General features: G+C 45.0%; 1 protein-coding gene across 7 annotated transcripts in view; it reads left to right on the top strand.

Annotated features, from left to right (window-relative positions):
- GRIA1 (glutamate ionotropic receptor AMPA type subunit 1) overlaps positions 1-15,328 on the top strand; it is a 307,667-nt gene extending 292,339 nt beyond the window's left edge. For 5 of the 7 annotated variants that reach the window (XR_004349193.1, XM_032626638.1, XM_032626635.1 and 2 more), the window contains 2 exons: positions 4,728-4,862; positions 12,436-15,324. Coding sequence is in view for 5 of the 7 variants with exons in the window: in XM_032626638.1 (XP_032482529.1) it covers positions 4,728-4,862; positions 12,436-12,636 (336 nt within the window). In the remaining 2 variants the exon portion in view is untranslated. Of the gene's footprint in view, positions 1-4,727; positions 4,863-12,435 lie in introns of all 7 variants that reach the window. The other 2 variants (XR_004349192.1, XM_032626637.1) reach the window with 1 other exon arrangement.
- Positions 15,329-19,519: the final 4,191 nt, after the last annotated feature.

Raw genomic sequence — 19,519 nt, 5'->3', positions numbered from 1 at the left:
TCAGACTGGTGCCTCTGTTTTAGAAAATTCCTCCCACTCGGGAAGAGGCCTCCGCCAGCAGTTGGGTTCCCTTCCACAACCCACATGGACTCCTTGAGCTCTCTGTTGCAGTTTGGTTTCAAGTCAGGAGGTTCTGCGGTGCACTGTACAGGAGCCGGTCCCTGAGCACACACTGCTGAGAAGAGCTGCCCTCACGGCCCTCACTTTCGCAGAATTTGCCTTGCCAATTATTAGTACAATGGGCCAATTCTCATCCTGTGTTGCTCTTGGGGAAATTATGCAGGCTGGGGAACTGGCCTAGATTGGAAATGGAACAGCAGAAGCTGCCAATTAACATGAGTTCTTTTTTTGCATCCCCTAAAGAGGTTAGTCTCTAGGGAGAACTTATAAAAGACATGATCCCAGGCCCTCTAGGAACTCCTTAGCTGCCTCGCATCTCTGGGGGTTGGGACGAATGTCAAAAGTCACTTGGTCTAACTCTCTGTCCAGTGCTTGAATCCCTTAGATGAACTCGTCAGCTACTTCCTGAATGCATCCATGTTTGAGGAACTCACCACTCTCCATAGCAGGGCATTCCACATTTGGACGGCTCTATTGATTTGAAAGGTCTTCCTTTAATTCAATCAAATCCACCTTCCCATAACTCCTCCACTTTGGTCCTCGCTTATGAGTGAGCTTGGCCAACCACTGAGTCTCCACTCCCAGGAAATAACCAACCACTCAGGAAAATGGCACCTAAGCCAAAACTATAAGGTTTGGAAAAGCACAAAAGAAAGCCTACTGGAGCAGAAAGGCTAACAGGTAGAAGAAGGTTGGACTATTCTCATGGCCCTGAAAGGCAAAGTCAGGTTACAGATTCAGCATGGGATGGATTGCAAGAGCCCCTAAAACTTCAGCTGTACACACATCAGAAAATCTGTGGAAGGCAGAGGAAAACAGAAGCTGCAGCCTTTACTTCTTGGGGGTTCAAACTCTTACACCAGGAAGAAAAGAAGGAACGGAAGCATTTGGAGAAAGCTGAAGCTTGGTCCAGATTTAGTAGACCTCACGTGATGGGCAACACCAGTCTCCATAGGAGGGACTGGTCTTATGGCCAAAGACCTTGGCTTCTCCTTAGAACTTCCTACTTACGCCATTAAAAAGCATCAAGTCTCTCTGCCTCAGACCTGGCTCAACCCTGCCCATGAAGATTTAAGCCATCTCTGCATTCTTGGAAGGGATGTTAGCTCAGAAACACATAGGGAGTATGGGACAGTCCCCCATTATGTGGGAAGAGCAAGGAAAAATATGAAAAAGAAAAAAATCTCTTTTGCACATGGGGAAGGTGACAAAACAAGACAACAGGTTAAGGGGAACAGATGAAGGGAGGGGCCTCGTCACCATAACAACAAGCCCAACAATTCTGCAAGATGGGATTTTTGTTTTTCTTTGCACCTGCCATTCTTCTCAGTACTGTCACTCTCCCCACTCCTGGCAGAAGATAAGTTGTGAGTTTTTCACACCCACCAACAAGCTGCCTGGCTCTGGGGAGTGCAGCTGCTAAGGGAGGGGAAGAGAATGGGGTCTCCCAGAGGGTGCTCAGGGAGACTAGGATTCTGTCTTTCGTCTCCCTGGTCAAAGCTGGGAAGCATGTAGCTTCCTCATGAAACATGAACATGGCTGTTTGTACACAAATGTGTCAGAAAGTCCCCTCTTATATGGATACAGAGGAATCAGAGCTCTGGTCCTTTAAATAAAAGGAATTTTTGTTCCTGCCCCAGGATACCCATCGTATTCCAACAGAGGTAGTCGAAGAGAGTCATTAACGGCAGCTCAATGGAAGGCTATGGCCTTGGGCTTCCAGGAGGGTGGGAGGGAGATGCAAGAGGGAGGGGATATGGGGATATATGTATACGTATAGCTGATTCACTTTGTTATACAGCAGAAGCTAACACAACATTGTAAAGCAATTATACTCCAATAAAGATGTTTAAAAAAAAAAAAAGCCAACGGCGCACATAAGGGAAATTAGAAACCTTGCCTAAATGTAAACTCCTCAACTATGTGAGCTAAGAAGACACCAAGATCAGCCCTTCATTCTAATCCTATCAAATTATGCCAAATTTAGACAGTAGGGCTTCATCTAAGTTTGCTTTCTGACACTGGTGGTGATAGGACCCAGGTGCTCCCTTGATTCTAGAGGTCTTCCCAGGACTGTGTGAACATAAAGAAGGATCAGTAGCACTGTGTCCTGCAAGAGGTGGCAGTGCCCATACCATCTGGCTGCCCTCTTTGTGTGGCATATGTCCACTCACCAACATACACTGCCATCCCCATGGACCAGAGAGACCTCCTTCAGAAGTGACGGATGCTCTCCACCTCCAGATACAATCAAATTCTCAGTCATTGGACCTTCCTCCTTCTGCAGATACATAGAATATGCCTCCTACTCTCACTTCCCTATGAAGATCTGACCATACTTCCTTCCAAGATATATTAGAAATGGACATTCCACCTTTTACATTCAGGGAGGCAGATGGCCTCTTAAGGTTTTTTGAAGACGGTAACAAAAGAAAAGGATGCCCACCACTCCCTTATCCTTGAAGACAATCCACAACCAAAGCGAACTTGCAAAGACCATGAGGAAGGAAACAGAAACCACTTTGGTGACCAGGAGGCAAGATGCACTTCAGCTACTGAAAGGCTAATCAGCTGGTAAAGTCAGCGGGACTCAAGCCTTTCCTCCCAGCCTTCTTGTCTACCACCTTCCCCCAGGCCTGCTCCCCATCCATTCTCTCTGAGCTTCACTGTCAACCACTCTTCTCTAAGGTGTGAGCTGATAAGATATTAACATGCCTCCCCACCACACAGAAGAGTTTTATAGGAACTTCTATAAACCGTAAGTCCTCCAAGAACTCTAAAGACTTACTTTCCAGCAGAATTACAGAACTCCCAAACAACGAAGAGGGAGACATTTTGAGCATTCTGAAAAATCAGGCCAAGTGGGAATTAATTTGTTCAGCCAACTCTTGAACCAAGCACCCAACTCATTTTTGCACATTTCCTTTATCAGGCCGTGATACCAGAGGAGGAGAAATTCTACCCCTTTGAATAATCATTTCCACTGCTTCCAAAGCCAGACTATGCCTTGCCAAGCGTAACCCATATTCAAGAACCATCTGTTTTAGCAATACAGGAAGCCACCAGAGGGGTATGCTTTAGATAATCCTACAGCTCTGCTGGCCCAGGCTGCTTCTGGGGAGGGAAGGGATGCTGCTATCTGCCAGCTGCAGTCCCCAAGCTCAGCCCTGCTGAATCCTGTACAATGCACCGAGTAGAACTAGGGCAGAGGCCACTGACTTGGTCAATTACTGGCCCCTTTCCCCACGCCCAGATTCCAATAGGCAGATGTCAGAGGAGTCCCTAGGACATGACATTTCACCTTTTGCGTGGCTCGCCTACAACCCCACCTGAAAAAGAACACATGGAGAGATGTAAAAGCTTTATCCCACCCAGCGCCACCAACCAACCTCCCAACCATGCCATGTGCCTGTGCCAGCTGAGGCGTGCATTTCGTTTTGATTTGATGAGAAATTTGTACCTGAGCAAACAATATAAACAAAGGTGTTCGAGCCACTGTGACATCTGGGGATGAGTATGCTTCTAAGATTTAAAGATGTTCTCTTGCCTGTGTCAAGAGTTTGATTGATCCCCCTCTCCCCAAGCCATGACCTTCTCCCATGACCAGCAGTTTTGTTTGGTTGTTCTCACCACCTAGGGAGATGTTGTCCCTCAGTCCCCCACTTTTGAACCCCACTAGAGGTGACAGAACTCAGGGATGGTCTCACTAACTGATGACCTTTCTCAGGCTCCACGAAATGAGCTCTGTCCACCTCCTACTGAACATGGACACTTGTCCCCAGGACCCTAGGAATTAAGTACCCTGTTCCACGATCCTATTCATCCGGAACCAGTGCGAGATCTTTTAGCCCAGGCAACAGAGCTTTCTAAATTCAGCTACCCGAGTCTGCCTACAGTGTTTTTCAGCAAGCACCTCAACGAGAAAAATGACTCCAATTAAGCATAATTATTAGGATTTAACAGAGCCATTTTTCTATCTCAGTGCCTTTTTTCTATTACAAGCCCCACAGTTTTCTTTTTCCCTCAATTGGGACTCAGCACAGTAAGTTAAAGGTATACATTTGTTGATCTTTATTATACATACAATAACTGTCTTATTAAATTGAATTCAAATGCACATCTAGGAGAAAGTTCATTTTAAGTACCAACTCGCAGAAAAACACTCACAGGCATAAACAATAAGCAAGGCCAATGCGTTGCTGAGCAGCCACGGGGTTGGGGGGCAGGAACTGAGCTGAAAAGGAAGGGACACAGTTTCCTGAAAGAATGGAGTAAGCGCAAGCGTGCAGATCTTGGTAGAAGCCGCCCTGACTTCTTGTGTCATCTCCCACCCTCAAACGTGCATTGGGGAGGAGGGGAAATCTAACTATACATTAAATGTAAACAGGGATGCTCGAAAATTGTTATACACACATATGCTCGCACACGCATACATTTTTTCCTGGGAAATGTTTAACACACTGTCAATAAATACAAAGCCTTTCCAACTATTGTGAATGTTAAAGAGGGTGATGGGGTTGAGTGTATGTGTGTTAAAATGCTGTTTCTTGGATGGTCTCTAGCCCCTTGGCTCACTTGACTCTCCCCCCACCCCCTCCTCTTCCTAGGACAAGACAAGCGCTCTGAGCCTCAGCAATGTGGCCGGCGTGTTCTACATCCTGATCGGAGGACTTGGACTAGCCATGCTGGTTGCCTTAATCGAGTTCTGCTACAAATCACGTAGCGAATCCAAGCGGATGAAGGTGGCATCGTCTTCCCAGGCCTTTTTCCTAACTTGTTCTGTGATACAGCTGGGTTTTCTGGGAGTCCTTTTACTAAAAAGGGTGGGGAGTGGCAGGAGGTTGAGGTCAATCCGAGGCATGGGATGACAGGAAGCTGTTTTGAGGAAGGTGACAGGGAAAGACACAGCAGTGAGAGAAGAAAGCAGATGGCACTTGTCAGGGTAAACATAAGGCCTGAGAAAACAAATGCATCAGCCAGAGATGGGGGGCTGAGATGAAAAGTTAGCGGTTAAGTGGGCTTTCAAGATAGTGTGAGGCAAGAGTGATTGCTACAAAGGTAGATTCTCCCTGAGGTCACGTTAACTGAAGTGTAGCTCCCAAGATGGGGTGGGGTGGGGGCGGGTTGGTATCCTCCCTCTACAAGGTGGATGATCTTGCCATGCTCGGTGAGGGAGGTCTTTCCTTAGCCACCATATGGTAAGGTGGACTTTGGCAAAGAGGATCATGCCCCCCAGAATGGTAAGCACATTAATTTGATGACCCCAAACTACATCAAATATAGCTGAAGGCAACTAACTGGAAAAGAGAAGAATTATGGACAATATGAGAGCTGTCTGTAAAAACATGAAGATTTTTCAGGGGGGAAAGAAAACATATTAGTTCTGTGGGGTCCCAAAGTATACAACAAGAACTAAGGACGAAAAGCTATGGAGAACAGATATGAACACAGTAAGTGAGATCTACTTTTCTTTCAGAGCTACCTACCCCAAAATGGGATGGATTATCCCAATAAGCAGCCAGCAGCTCATCACTGGAGGTACACACAGAGGCTGAGTAATTCTTGACAAGGCTATAGATTCAAGTATCCAAAGGGAGTTTGGATTACATGGCCTTGAAGGCCCCTCACATGTCATCACTTAGTTTCAGTAAGAAAATATTTTTGGAAGGAAGTGTTCTTCATGTGAGCAACACATAAGCAAGACATCATGAGGAGGAAGAGAGCACTAAGACACAATCTGTAACCTTCAGCATTTTTAACAAAGAGTGACACAGAAAAACTACCCAGGGAACCAAACTGTGACATAGGGAGGAAGGCCTATAGGGATATCCGGGAGGGAGGAAATAGAGGAGGCTTCTAGGAAGAACCAGAAATTAAGAGGAAGGACAAGTGGGATTCAAACCAACAGAAGTGGAAAGAAGCACAGTCATTCTGAACAATGAACCCTAGGCTGTTACCTTCGCTTGACTAGACTAAGAGGACTCATCGGTAGGATTTGCTCTCCTAGAATCTCATGCTTTCCACCCATGCGCCTTTATGCAGGTCAATCCCTCTCCCTGTCTTCTGTCCCATAGGACCCATTTAAAAGGCAACTTCCCAAGATATAATAACAAGAAATAATTAAGGGATGGTAATGTGATGGTATTCAGCCAGGGAACCTAGGAGCACCTCCATCCTACCCTTGACCAGGTCATTCAAATCCAGGTCCTCTCAGAAAGGACAAAGCACAGCAAAAGCATGGGCCTCAGATCCTAAAGGCAGTGCAGACCTCCAAGGAGCTTGGCTGGACACAGCAAAGTCTCCTAGAACCTAAAAAGCTTTCTTTGCCTACTCCATCCAAAACATAAGCCTAAAGACTTTCCTATCTTACCCTCCAAAGTGAGGAAAGTTTACTCCAGAGGCAGCAAGGGGAACAGGAGACGAACTGGGTGAGCACAACTTTTACAACCCTCCAAAACCTTCCCCATGGGCCATGACACAAACCAGTGTCGCAGGATTGGCCCAGTACCCATCGTAGGAACTCCCCTAGAACATACTGCAGTGTAGGGTCTAAAGCAAGGCTCTGGCGACTGAATGTCTGACCACAAATCTTGCCTGTTCCTCATGTTAACTGTGTCATCTTGAACAAGTTTCAGTAGCTCTCTGATCCTCCTTTTCTATAAAATGGAGCTAGTGGTAGTATAGACCTGATAAAACTGTTGTGGTTTGTATGAAAAAACTGATATAAAGGGCTCTGCAAAATGCTTGGGCCATAGTAAGCCCTCAATAAATAATAATAACTAGAATTTATAATAATAATATATTATTATTAGTGGCCAGCTACAGCTTCCTTAAGACTTCCCTTTTATAGCCCCTACTTATATGTCCTAGGCTTTTTTAAGCTACAGAGATTGTCAGTTCCTTAAGGTAAGAAGGTGTGTCTGATTTCTCTTTGGACATCCCACATACATAGGGTATTAGTAAAAATTAACATGGAATTGTATCTAGAGAAAATCTCTTGGAGGATGAAGTGAGGCATTGGAAGGAGCTGCTGTTAGGTTAAGCAAACACAACCATCAAAACCGCCCAGCCTGGAAGCACACACAACACCATCCAAAGTGCTTTTGTTCCCATCTGTTTGTACTCCCAAGATCTGATGAGACCAGGCATCCCCAAGCAGAAAAGCTGGACTTCCGGCCCTTACTATGGGATGACCATGTCCCACTAATCATAGTCAGTGCCAGGTGGTGGTACCAGGGTGGCTAATGACTAAGATCCTCTCTTAAACCTGTACAATGTTGACCTTCACTGCTGAAGTCACAACATTCAGGTAAAGACAAGAATCCTTCTAAGAGGCCACTGAATCACGTCACAACTTCTGGGAGACATTCTCACCCTTCCCTTTCCAAAGAAAATATCGAATTCCTCAGGAGCCAACATCAGGATCTCTTAGAATCATTAATGCAAGGTCTTTCATCACAATCTTCTATAGTTGATTCCATTGGTTGGCATAACTTCTGTCCAACTCACCGAGGCTCCTAATAGAATTATTAATCTTCCACCTGCAGAAAAGATGCCTCTACGGTCCTTATTAGTTAACCCAACCCTTAATTTTCAAAGCTCCATCAACTTATCTCTTAGCCAAAGGAGATAAGTGATCACATTCTGCTTGCCTCTCAGACTTTCCAGGTTTGCAGTTCTCGTTATTATTCTGTACTTTGCCTTCTCCAAAGGCAGATTAACTCTTTCCAGAAGTGCAGCCTCCAGCCTCACACAGTGGACCATAATGACAGTGTCCAGGGCCTTTGGCAAGAATCTTCCCTCTTGTTTCTTTCCTTAGTCACAGTATGTGGCCAACTCTTAAGACCTGGAGCCCCTAAACCTAGTTCATGATCAGCCTCCTACTTCTCAAGAGTGTATAAGGAGCCCTCCCCCGCTCTGCATGAAAAAGAGAAGAAAGAGGAAGAGGGGGTGGAAAAGAGAAAGAAGGGAAGGAAGGCGAGAGAAGAAAGGAAGGAATAAAGGAAAGATATCTTTTCAGTAACTTCCATGTTCAAAGCACTTTATATACACTTTCATTAACCCTGTTCTTGCAATTCAACAGATGAAGAAATATGGGTTCAGAGAAGCTAAGTAGTTTTTCCAACAAGGTCACATAAGCTCGGAGCTGGAAGAACAGGAATTAGACCTCCAGCACAGCCCCTGCATAGCCTGGGCTCTTGGTACCAGCCAAGCTACTTCTCATAAATTTCTCTCTCCTCCCCAACCACATGGCAACAGATAATTTTTATCACCTACTACCTCCCGTCAAAACCCCATCCACAGTGCAGAGACATAAGATGCAGCCCTTATCCTTAGGTTTGCCTGATCTAGCTGTTGAGGCCATCCATGGGATATGATCCTTTGCTTGTGCATTATTGAGACCCTTTCCCCTTCGATGTCATATGAGCAGGACACAGAACAAGTGTCACAGGGATGGATGGTGGGAGGGCACCCTGCAGGCAGTCCTTCCACAGAGACATATGGAGCACCACTGCCTGCTAGGCATTGCTCAGCGCTGGGGATACAGTCAGGAACAAACCAGGCACAACTTCTGATTTCAGGAAGCTGAGAATTTAATTGGAAGAGAGAAACAAGCAAATACGTTTATGTTCAATGAGTGTTTGAAGAAAAAGGTCCATGCTCTCAAGTCCTGATCGGGGAATGGAGTGTGGGGCAGGACAGACAGGTTTCCCTGAGAAACTGATGTTTAACAGACTTGAAACAGGAAAAGAATTAACCAGGGGAAGATAACTGCTACCAAAGGATGCACAAGTATCACAGAGCCAAAGACCAGAACTCTTGCCCAGAAATGAGTGGAAAGCCAGGGAGACTGGGCACAGGAAGACTGAGGGAAAAGGAGAGCATGGGAGAGTTGGGGACTCAGAGAGGGACTTCAGGCGACCACAACATTTCAGTATAATTGAAACTGTCATACAGTAGCAGAAATATAAAACCCAATACATACTCCAAATTGAATAAAGTCTCAGATGTCCTGTCCCTCCCCTCTGCCCAGGAAAACAGACAGGAACCTGAGCCCTTAGTTGATATTAAGGACAACCAGGGTGTTTATTATTCACCACCTTGCTCCCCCAAAGAAATAATCCCCAGCCACTCCCACCCCCAGGAGAGCCTACTGACTTTTCATAATTGTAGTGGCTGTGCTGACATGGGCTGTGTGGAAACCACACATTGAGGCTTTGCACATTTCCCTGCAATTAACGCACAGCTGAGTGACTTGGTCAGGTGGAGGGGGGGGGCCAACCTCCACAGCAGGCGGTCCCTCTGGCTCTCAGCACACACGCTAGGATGAGGTCATCACCCAGGGCTGAGCTTTTATTAGGCTGTTCTATGACATGCAGAGGCTGGGCAGACTTTTCTTAGAAAAGCAAGTAGCTGAGAAGTTAGGATGTAATCACTGCTGGAGAAATGAGTCTCTGAAGCACCAACTTGGGGGACTTTGAGGTTGGACCTTTCACTCACCCTTTTCTCCCTGAGTATCGGTTTCAAAAACAACTTATAAGGATGAACTTAAAGAATGGCTGGTATGTCAAGGATGGACAGGAGAGAACCTCAGTTCCTAGAGGCAAGGGGAGAAATGACATCAGCTTACGACTGGTTAGCTACAGGGGGGGAGAAGGACACACAGTCAGGAGGTCATCCACTTTGACCCTAGGTCACAGATAACTGTAACTTGAAACAAGTCAGTAACAAGTCCTCAGTTTCTCTATAAAGTGAAATCAGCTCTATCAGTGTATTTCCACCTTGCTTGTGTATTAAAATCACCTGGGGAGTTTTTAAAACTCCACATGTCCAGGCCACACACCATACCTATTAAGTCAGCATCCCTGGGGTAGGTCTCAGGCATCAGTGCTTTTTTTCCCCAGAACTCCCCAGATGATACCAACATGTGGCCAAGTTTGAGAACTAGTGAAATAGCCATTTTTAGCAGTGCTTCCCACGCCAAAGTTTTGACTCTATTCCTCCCTTCTCCTGAGATTAGAAAGAAAACCAGTAAGTAGGTAATCCCCACCATCAATGTCAGTATGGAGTCAGTGACCTCTGAGAATCCTTCACCTTCCTTGAAAACAAATTCTCAATGACATGAACTTGGAGGGTTTTAGCTACATGCCTGGCTAAATTATCTCAGATTTCGATAGGCACCAATAGATTATGACACCAGCCTTCTCCTTTAAGATGAATTTGTCAAGTACCACCAAATTCCATGGAATATTACGGAAATAGGTGAGACCTCTTGAGAAACAAAGCCCAGGGTGATCTGTATGAACTTTAAACTTTTTTTTTTAATTGAAGGGGTGTGGCAAAGGAAAATCAGAAGATAGACATTCCAAGCTAATCCATAGAAGGTTCCACACTGCCCACACACAAAAATAAAAAGTTATTTTCTTTTCAACATTTTAAAAGTGAGAATAAGTAACCATGGATTCATCATGTTTTCTTTTCACATTTCCCCCATAGAGCATCACAGTGGTGTTTACGTGACCTTGACTTAGAAGAATGCTATCCAGGTCACACTTCCTCTTCAGTGAAGGACAACCAGGCAGAATGTAAATAAATCACATCCAGGAGTCTGAAGAGGAGACAGAACCCATGTGGGTGGAGCATCATATGGGGCAGATCTGTCTGAATCATGGATTTTTTAAAAGAAAGAATATTTTAAAACACTGTCAGAACTGCCAGTAATAAGAGGATCCTCCCAGCATAGTATAGCAGAAAGAGTAACAATTGGGTCAAAACTGCCCTGATTACATCCGTGAGGCCACAGCAGGTTGACTGATTTCTCCGATCACTAGAATCATGCCGATGTGCAAAAGAGGAAGCCATCAACTTTTTGAGAATGGCCCTATGTGTTTGGCTTTCCTTAGACAAATTCAAGGATATCTATGGGGCCTCTAACAACATGCTAGACACGCTGGCAGGTAGCTAAGGATTGAGAAGACACGGCCTTTGCCCTTCTCCAGACATTTAGTTCTCTTATAGAAGACGGAAGTTACATACCTGAAGCAGAATCATTGCGAGCAAATATATAATGCATGAGTACTGGCAGGGGTCGGGGGCAGGACTTGCTGGGGCAGTCTAAGACAACTTCAAGGAGGTAGGAATAAACTGAGTCTTGAAGGATGGGTAGGTTGATCTTAGAGAAAGAAACCTCTCAACTCATATACCCCTCAACTCATTCTCCTCTGTGTTGATTCCCACCAAGAAACTAAGCCTACCTCAAAATTTCTATAGGTATCTTTCAACGGGAAGTTGGAAGTGATAGGAAGAGGGTTTAAATTTCATGTCATGAAGTTTCTTTCTCGAAAGGATCTTGGAACAGAACACTTCCTCTTGTCTAATAGGATATGCTTCTAATTACAGACTGCAGTCTTGACCATTCTCTCTAACTCATCTGATCCTGGGGTGATCACTGGAGTTCTTTTCACGTCTAGAATTCCAACGTTCTAGAAGTCACAAGCCTTCACAAATCAGTAGCACTGATCTGATGTGTCGGTTTAGAAGTACAGGTTACATGTGCTGATGGGAAGCAGATGACGTGCAGATATTGATCTTTGGAATTCATTCTCACTTTCTTTAGCACACGCTTCTTTCCAATTACATTATGCTGACTGTATTATTCAAACAAGTCCGACATTCCCTTAACACATACTGCTAGAGGTAGGATAGCATTTTTCTCTGATCAGAGGTAGTTTTAAATTTTCAGCTAACAGTGATACACCCTCAATTTTCTGTTAACATTTCAACTCATTTTTCATGCAGTATAGTACCATTCTTGCTAATAGAATCAGTAGGTGCATAGATAATTACATTTTGACAAACATGGAGATTTAAAAGGTCTAGAGAGATAAGGAAACAAGCACAAGGTCACACAACTAGCTGATGTCAGAACCAGGGCTAAAACCCAAGTTTCCTAAACCCCATTTCTAGAGTCTTCTACTTGGTCGTGTTGCTATGTTTATTATCATCAATACTACCATGGATCTGTTGTACCTTTAGAAATCACAGAATATAAGAACAGGAAAGGATCTTAGAGATCACCCAATCCAGCACACCTCACTAAACCAAGAGCATGTGAGGTCCAGAGAGGGGATCAGACTTGTCCAGAGCCACAAAACAGTTTTGCGGGTTCGAGGGAAGTCAAGACTAGCATTACACATTTGGAAAAAAGTTGGACGGGGAGGAGAGTGGGGTGACATTTTAAGTCCAGTGTTGACTCATTCTCCTTGCCAATCACTGCCAAGGACCTGGGGAAGAACCCCCGGTCCTCCTGAAAAGGGTTTCTGTTTGATCCCACAGCAATCCATCAACGAAGCCATACGGACATCGACACTCCCCCGAAACAGCGGGGCAGGAGCCAGTGGTGGCGGTAGTGGAGAGAACGGCCGGGTGGTCAGCCATGACTTCCCCAAGTCCATGCAATCGATCCCCTGCATGAGCCACAGTTCAGGGATGCCCTTGGGAGCCACCGGATTGTAACTGGAGCAGACGGAGACCCCTTGCGGAGTATGCCCAGGCTCCCCCAGTTCCATCCCAAACCCCTCAGTGCCAAAAACAACAAAATGAAATGCCACCGCCACCAACCACCATGACCACAAGGAGGATGATTCAACAGATTTTCCTGAAGAATTGAGAAAACATTTTGCGGCCCCTTTTCCTTTTCTGATGTTCTTTCACCCTTTTCCTTTTGCTAAGTGAGGATGACAAATAACACTGTACTGCAATAAGGGGAGAATAACCCTGTTACATAGAGCCTGTGTCTCTGAACGTGGAGTCACTGGCGCACTAATGAGAAAGCTGTCCTGTTTTCTTTGAATTTGGTTATTCATGCGTCTTAGTGTGTGCACTATATATTTTTTCGTATTAATATCCATGGTTTGCAGGTTCTGTTAGGCCTCTTCCTTTTCCTTCTTACTCCCAACTCCCTACCCATCCCACTTTAGTTTAGTTTTTAGTTTAGTTTTCAGGTTGGAGATTCAAGATTCGTTCCACCTGACAAGCAAGCAAAAGGAAAAAAGCAATTTTCAAACGAATTCATCATGGGAGCTCTCCAGATTCCCCTCCACACCTCGGCCCCAAGCCGTGGGTGGAGACCGATGCTGTTGCAGGAGTGGGCTGCCTCCCACACACAGGGCACTGCCTAGGCACTGATTTAGTTGAGAACACGTATGAAGCAACTCAGACCCAGGGTGGCGGAGAAGGTAAAGGCAGGTGTGCAGTCAGAAGAGGACTCGAGAAGTTACTGCCAGAGGCTCAGATAAAGCTTCTTTGAATGTGTAACAGCCATCTCATAGGCCTTCGGTGGAATGGTGTGCTTCTTCACAGAGTCAAGCTCAGCCATGCGGACTGTGTCCTTCTGCTACGCTCAAGCCCTAAAGGCACTCTGGTGGCTGAAGGGCAACTGGCCTCCTGAACCACGTAGAGCCTTGAGAAGAGCTGACATCCAGGGAGATAGCACCCCTGATTCTCACCTGTCATTTGCTTGACATCTGAGCAGGAACCCCATTGTAGAATAGACCCTCTCTTCAGAGCATCTGATGTGGGGGGGAAATGTTATACAAGCTAAATGCAAAAGAAAGCTGATGGAAGAACTTTGGAAGAGGAAGCTTCATCAAAGCCCACAAGCAATAGAACCTTCCACGGTGTGCCCTGTCCTACGACTGAGAGACCAAGTATGAATCTTAGAGTTTTGGTGACCTAGGAAACTTGAGTTTTTAGGTCCATATAAAAGTGGTGTTTTAGCAGGTAGCCAGATGACCTCCTGTCATCTTTAGAAAGTAAAATGCCCCAGGCTGAATGATTCAAAGGAGGATAGGGAGATGGAATACATTGATAATAACACTGGGGGACCTTAAGATTCCTGACCCCAACTTCTCACCCAAGGAGGCCAACCTTCCCCCTGGCTAAGAAAGAATGAGGACGTTGTATTCCAATGACCAGAATCAACAGGCCCATGTTTGTGACTACAACCTGAATGAAAACAAGATTGGAGAAGTGACAGGGTTTATGGAGAGAAATCCAGGCTGACTACAACTATGGCTGGGGTCTTGGGGAGGTGTGTCCAGGCACATAGCTATCTTGGAGATCCCAACTCTCATTCTTGGTGCAATCGGCTTCCAGCTCTCCAGCAGCCACTCTCCTAGGTGCATGATTCAGTGCGTGCCATGTGTCATCAGCTCTCATTGATCACCATATTCTGGCTTTTTCCCTTACTCCCTACTTCTATCCAGTCTCTCTGCTACGGGTTATCATTAGCAATTGACAAACTAAAGGTTTTGGAGCCTACCTACAAGTGGAGGCAGCATGACTGGCTTCATCTGTGGATTCTCTCTGTGGACACCCACCATCTCTATGTCTCTTCCATCCTCCTTTCATCAGCCATAGCAAAGAACCATCAAACTCTTTGCCCTTTCAACTCAAGTGTTGTTGTTCAGTCTCTCACGTGTCAATGTGGGCATGGTACGTGAAGCAGGACCCTCAAGATGGATTGTCACTTTTTGCTACTGCCAGCTGGTGTCCTCCCCATCCCTTGACCTCTCACCAGATCCTTCCCAACCCTTAACCTACCACTGCAGAATCTGATATGAGCCACCATTAGGGAGTCTGCGTTTGGGAGGAGTTGGAAATAACCCTCTACCATCAACTTGCTTCAAAGACCTTTTGCCTTTGGCCTGGTAAGATGCCTCTTCAGCCAGTGAGCTCGCCAGTAACATGATCTGATAGGAAGAGACCACCAATGCTAGAAATGAGGGTCTATGCTATGTGGGGGTCCAAGACTCCAGCAGAAGATGTTTTTCATCGATGGAGGGGTGATGGGGAAAACAAAAGTAAGAAAAAAGTTAACTTGTATTATGTATTTTTACTACACTTTTCTTAAAAATAGAGCAACGGGAAAACTCTGAAAGAGACTGACATTTTTCTCAACAGGAATCCATACTTAACAGTTCTGGCTTTCATTAAATTTTGCTCTTTGGTACCTGGGCCTTTTATTTAACATCTGTATTTGTTTTAACTCTCTTGGCAGATGTGTGAAAGGATTTTTGCTTGATCAAACACTAAATATTTTTCTTGGTTCCTGTTTTTCTTTCAAATAACCAGGTTTTTTTTCTTTTGGTATTTGCATAAAATGAAAATATCACCAAGAATTAAATCACTGTGGATCCATTATCTACTTTTCATATTTGTCCATTCCATTTTTGTGCCATTTCTGAAGCCAGAGCTCTAAACTGTTATTTTCTTCTTGCTAAGCCTAAGTTCAGTGCATTTTTAGTGGTGACCAGTACTCCTGACTCACAAACAGCTCTTCAAACAAGTCATTTCAGATGAACTAGATCATTGTGAGTTATTCATCCAAGTAAGGTAACAGCAACAAAAAGACAGAATGGTATTGGTTTTCAAGGGCCATGGTTCCAATTGCATAAGGAACAGGGTTCGACTTGCAGTGGTCACGGTACCCCTAGGGAACTGGATGGCTCACAGGGGATGTCTTCCAGACATCCCCAAGTTGGAGTCCAGGTATATTTGTGATGTGCAGGTCACAACCAAAACCAAATCTAGACCAGCCTTATAAATAGATAATCTTGGCCCTCAGACCACATGACCCCCCCTTCCTGCCTGAAATCTATTCTTCCACTCATTTGTTGACACTTAAATACCAGTGATTAAGAACGGCTTCAAGTGCTTTCTTTCCCAGAGGACTCTGCACATTAGCAGGGGTCAGAGGTCTCAAATAACAGTGGCATTTCAGGCAGCGACTGCCATGGTTTAAAAGGGCTGGGGGAAGGGAAAGAAGCTAGCAGACTTGTGTGAAGCTCCAGTCACTGTTCAGACCCACCTGCAGTCACCTCCAGCATCTAGGGTGCTTCTGAATGAAGAAGCCCTTAGCACCAGCTGCCACGTGGAGAAAACTGATCTCTGTCACCTTACCATCAAATAGTTGGGATAATGATCATAATGGCTACAAGAGCACAGGTTACCATGCATTGAGCACTTACTATGTTAAGCACACTTCATATCTTCTATATCATGACAGTGGCCTGCTAAGAAATGAGGAATCTCACACTTAAAGGGATATCACAACCTCCTCACAGTCTTGTAAGTAACAGAGCCGAGATTCTGCCTGGAATCCAAAGGCTTTACGTTGCTCATCTCCCTGTTAACCAGGTTACGATATGTGGTGGACAGGAAAATCACAAGCAAACAGTTCTCTGCCTTTCTGTAATACCAGAGCTACCGAAAATAGAATGATTCAAGCTACACCTGCCACACCTTTGGGAAAGCCGATCTATCCTCTTGGGGCATGAGTGATCACTAATCCAGACAGGATTAGCCCAAAAGGAGAAGGGGAGGAAGAGTCACTTTGGGCTCCTTTAAAATAGATCCAGGCTAAAGAGCAGGAAGCAGGTTGGAAAGCGGACTGAAAAGCAGGTCCCCTGCAAAACAGTTGGGTCAGCCTGGAGAAGGATCCTCATGGCTGTTCCGGGAAGTGGAGCTAGCTTTCTGTGCGGACAAGACCAGGATCAGTTCTGGGACTAAACAAGGAGTTCTCAATGCTCAAAGTATCCCCATGGTAGGATTAGGCTGCCCCTGGAGTCAGAACAAACCCCGGTTGAGGAGATGCCACTGGTGTGAAAGTTGAAATATATAGGCTCTAATGTTCCTTACTTTTTATCTTTGCACCTTTTACAGCCCTGTTCAGGTTATCTGCTGAGTAACACTCTGATACACGCTAAAAGGGGGTCAACAAGGCCCTACGCAAGTGGGCATGAATATCACTAAAATAGTGTCAAAAATCAACTTGTCCTCATCGAGAGACAAGATGGCAAGTTCCTTCCTTACCAAATACTAATGTTCCCTCTAGGAAAGCACATCTACGGAGGTCCAATCCTATCCTACACTACAGATAAGAAAACTGAGGTTCTTGAGTAAGAAGCCACTTTCTTTGCTCCTATCAGATGACTAGAATAACATTTTCTCCCTTGGGATCATGGAGATTTGACTGCCATCTGGTAACTCGGGTTCTAGTGTGAGTCTGGCCACTGACAAATAACCCTAATATAGTGCTTTATAATTTTCAAACAAGTTTTGTTTCTTGAAGTTTCCAGATCACACCCTGAGCAGAGAAGTAATGTACTAGAGTGGAAAGTGGAAAGGCCAGTAGATGAGATCAGGATTCACAATACCTGGCTTCTCCTCCTCCTGCCTTTTCAACCTAGGATAAGAAAATTAACTACCTGAGCCTCATCTTCCTATCAAAGATATGGGACATCTGGTGTCAAAATAGGCAGTGACTCTTGACCCTAACTGCACACTGGAGTCACGTAGGGAACTTTAAACAAAATCACCAATGCCCAAGATGCATCTCCAAATACACAACCGTGCAAGCACGGTTGTCACCCTTTCATTGCTGTTGTTTTGTTTTGAACTTTCAGGTGATTAAAATGTGCAGCCAGGATTGAGAACCACTACAATCAGGCCACCCTGGGGATAAAAAAATGCTCATCATGAAAACTGTGAAAATTTCAAAGCATCATATTAGGGTTGTCTGTGGCCAGACTAACACCAGAACCCAGGTTACCCGATAGCAGTCAAATCTCCAGGAGAGAAAATACCATTATATTCATCTGATACAAGGGAAGGCTAGGATACAGTCCTCAACTTGGGCTCTAAATGCTCCTTTTTACCCTTTAGGCATGTCTGTAATAATAACATTCTTCTGGGGGAAGAAAGAGACACAGGATGTTAAGAGATAAGATATAATCATCAGAGGAGCACCCTCAGGAAAGAGGGGGAGAGGAAACCGCTCTGTCAAATGAGTCAGCTTTCAACACAGCCAGTTATTTTCCAAACTGGAAAACTACTTGGCTGTTTCCATTATAGACACCAAATTCCACTACCTGCATTTTTAACACGTCCACTGGAAAGCACTGCCTATCAGCCCTATCTTCCACGGGCACTGAGTCCTGCTGGCAACAACTCTACTTCTCAATGGTATGCTTGCCACTTTTATAGCACTACATACAAGGGAGGAGGGAACCAGCATTTACTTAGATTAACTGCATACCAGCTAAGATTTTAGAGCTTTACAAACATCTCGTTTAGTCCTCAACACAATTCTGTGAGGTGGGAATTTATCACCCCTCCTTTGCATGTGAGGAAATGGAAGCTCAGAGTGGTTCAGAACCCAAGGTCATGCAGCCAACCAATGACTTGATCTCCATTCTAATCCCAGTTTGTCTCTCTCCAAAGTCACTACCTTTTCACTTTACTTCACTGTCTCTTAAGGAGATTTCACCATGCTAAGGAAAAGCACTGGACTAAGATAGAAAAGATACAAAGTCTATGGCCTCCATCACTGCCAATCTGTGGTTCGATCTTGGGCAACTCATTTCCCTCCTCTAGGCCTCAGTGACTTTGTTTGTGAAATGAGAGAAGGGGGATTAATCTAACTGACCTCAAAGATCCCTGGGTATAGCCTTAGGTCAGTGGTTCTCAACCAGATGCAATGCCATGCCCCCTGGGACATTTGGCAATGTCTGGAGATATTTTTGGTTACCATAACTGGGGATAGATGTTGCTACTGGAATTTAGTGGGTAGAGGCCCAGGGATGCTGCTAAACATCCGACAACACACAGGGAAGCCTCCCACAACAAAGAATTATCCAGCCCAAAATGTCAATAGTGCTGTGGTTAAGAAACTCTGTCTTCTGTAATTATAGCATCTCAGTAGCATGTCAGGATACGGATGATAGTGAGACAAGCCTGAATAGAAAAAGATCAAGGATTCTAAGTCAGGTGAACCATCAGAGAAGATGAACAGTTACATCAATTTAGACAAGGAAGAAACTGATTTTTAGGGAAACAGGCTGAGGCCAGAGGAGATTAGCCCACAGTGTAAATCTAGACAGGGCCGAGAAGCCAAGGCTGGTGAGTCCATCAGGCATCTAGACAGAGCTGACAGTTGTGACTGAGGAGAGAGCAGAAGTGGCTCACACTCTGGCCAGTCTCTTTTTACAAGCGACTCTACAGCCAGGACCTGTTGAGGGACCTACGGGTGAGCCTTATCTATTCCCCCAAAGCTTAATTTTTAATCCCAGAATATACATGCTTGCTTCTAACAAACACAGGCAACAAGCACCCATATCCACAGGTAGATGTCAGATGTCATGGGGACTACAGAAGCAAATAAGAGATAGTCCGGTCTCTTGCAGAGTTGACAGAAAGGAAAAATAAGACTCATAAACACAATTAAGTATAACATGAGGTCGAAGGTAGATGGATAAAAAGGCAAAGTGCCTTTCCAGCTTCTAGAAAGGGAACTCTGAAGGCTATCTCTTCCCATCTAGATGATGCATTCATAAGA

Source organism: Phocoena sinus, chromosome 3, assembly GCF_008692025.1.
Source record: "Phocoena sinus isolate mPhoSin1 chromosome 3, mPhoSin1.pri, whole genome shotgun sequence".
NCBI classification, from domain to species: domain Eukaryota; kingdom Metazoa; phylum Chordata; class Mammalia; order Artiodactyla; family Phocoenidae; genus Phocoena; species Phocoena sinus.
The sequence above is the reverse complement of the archived record's forward strand: the minus strand, read 5'-3'. Positions and strand labels throughout refer to the sequence as shown.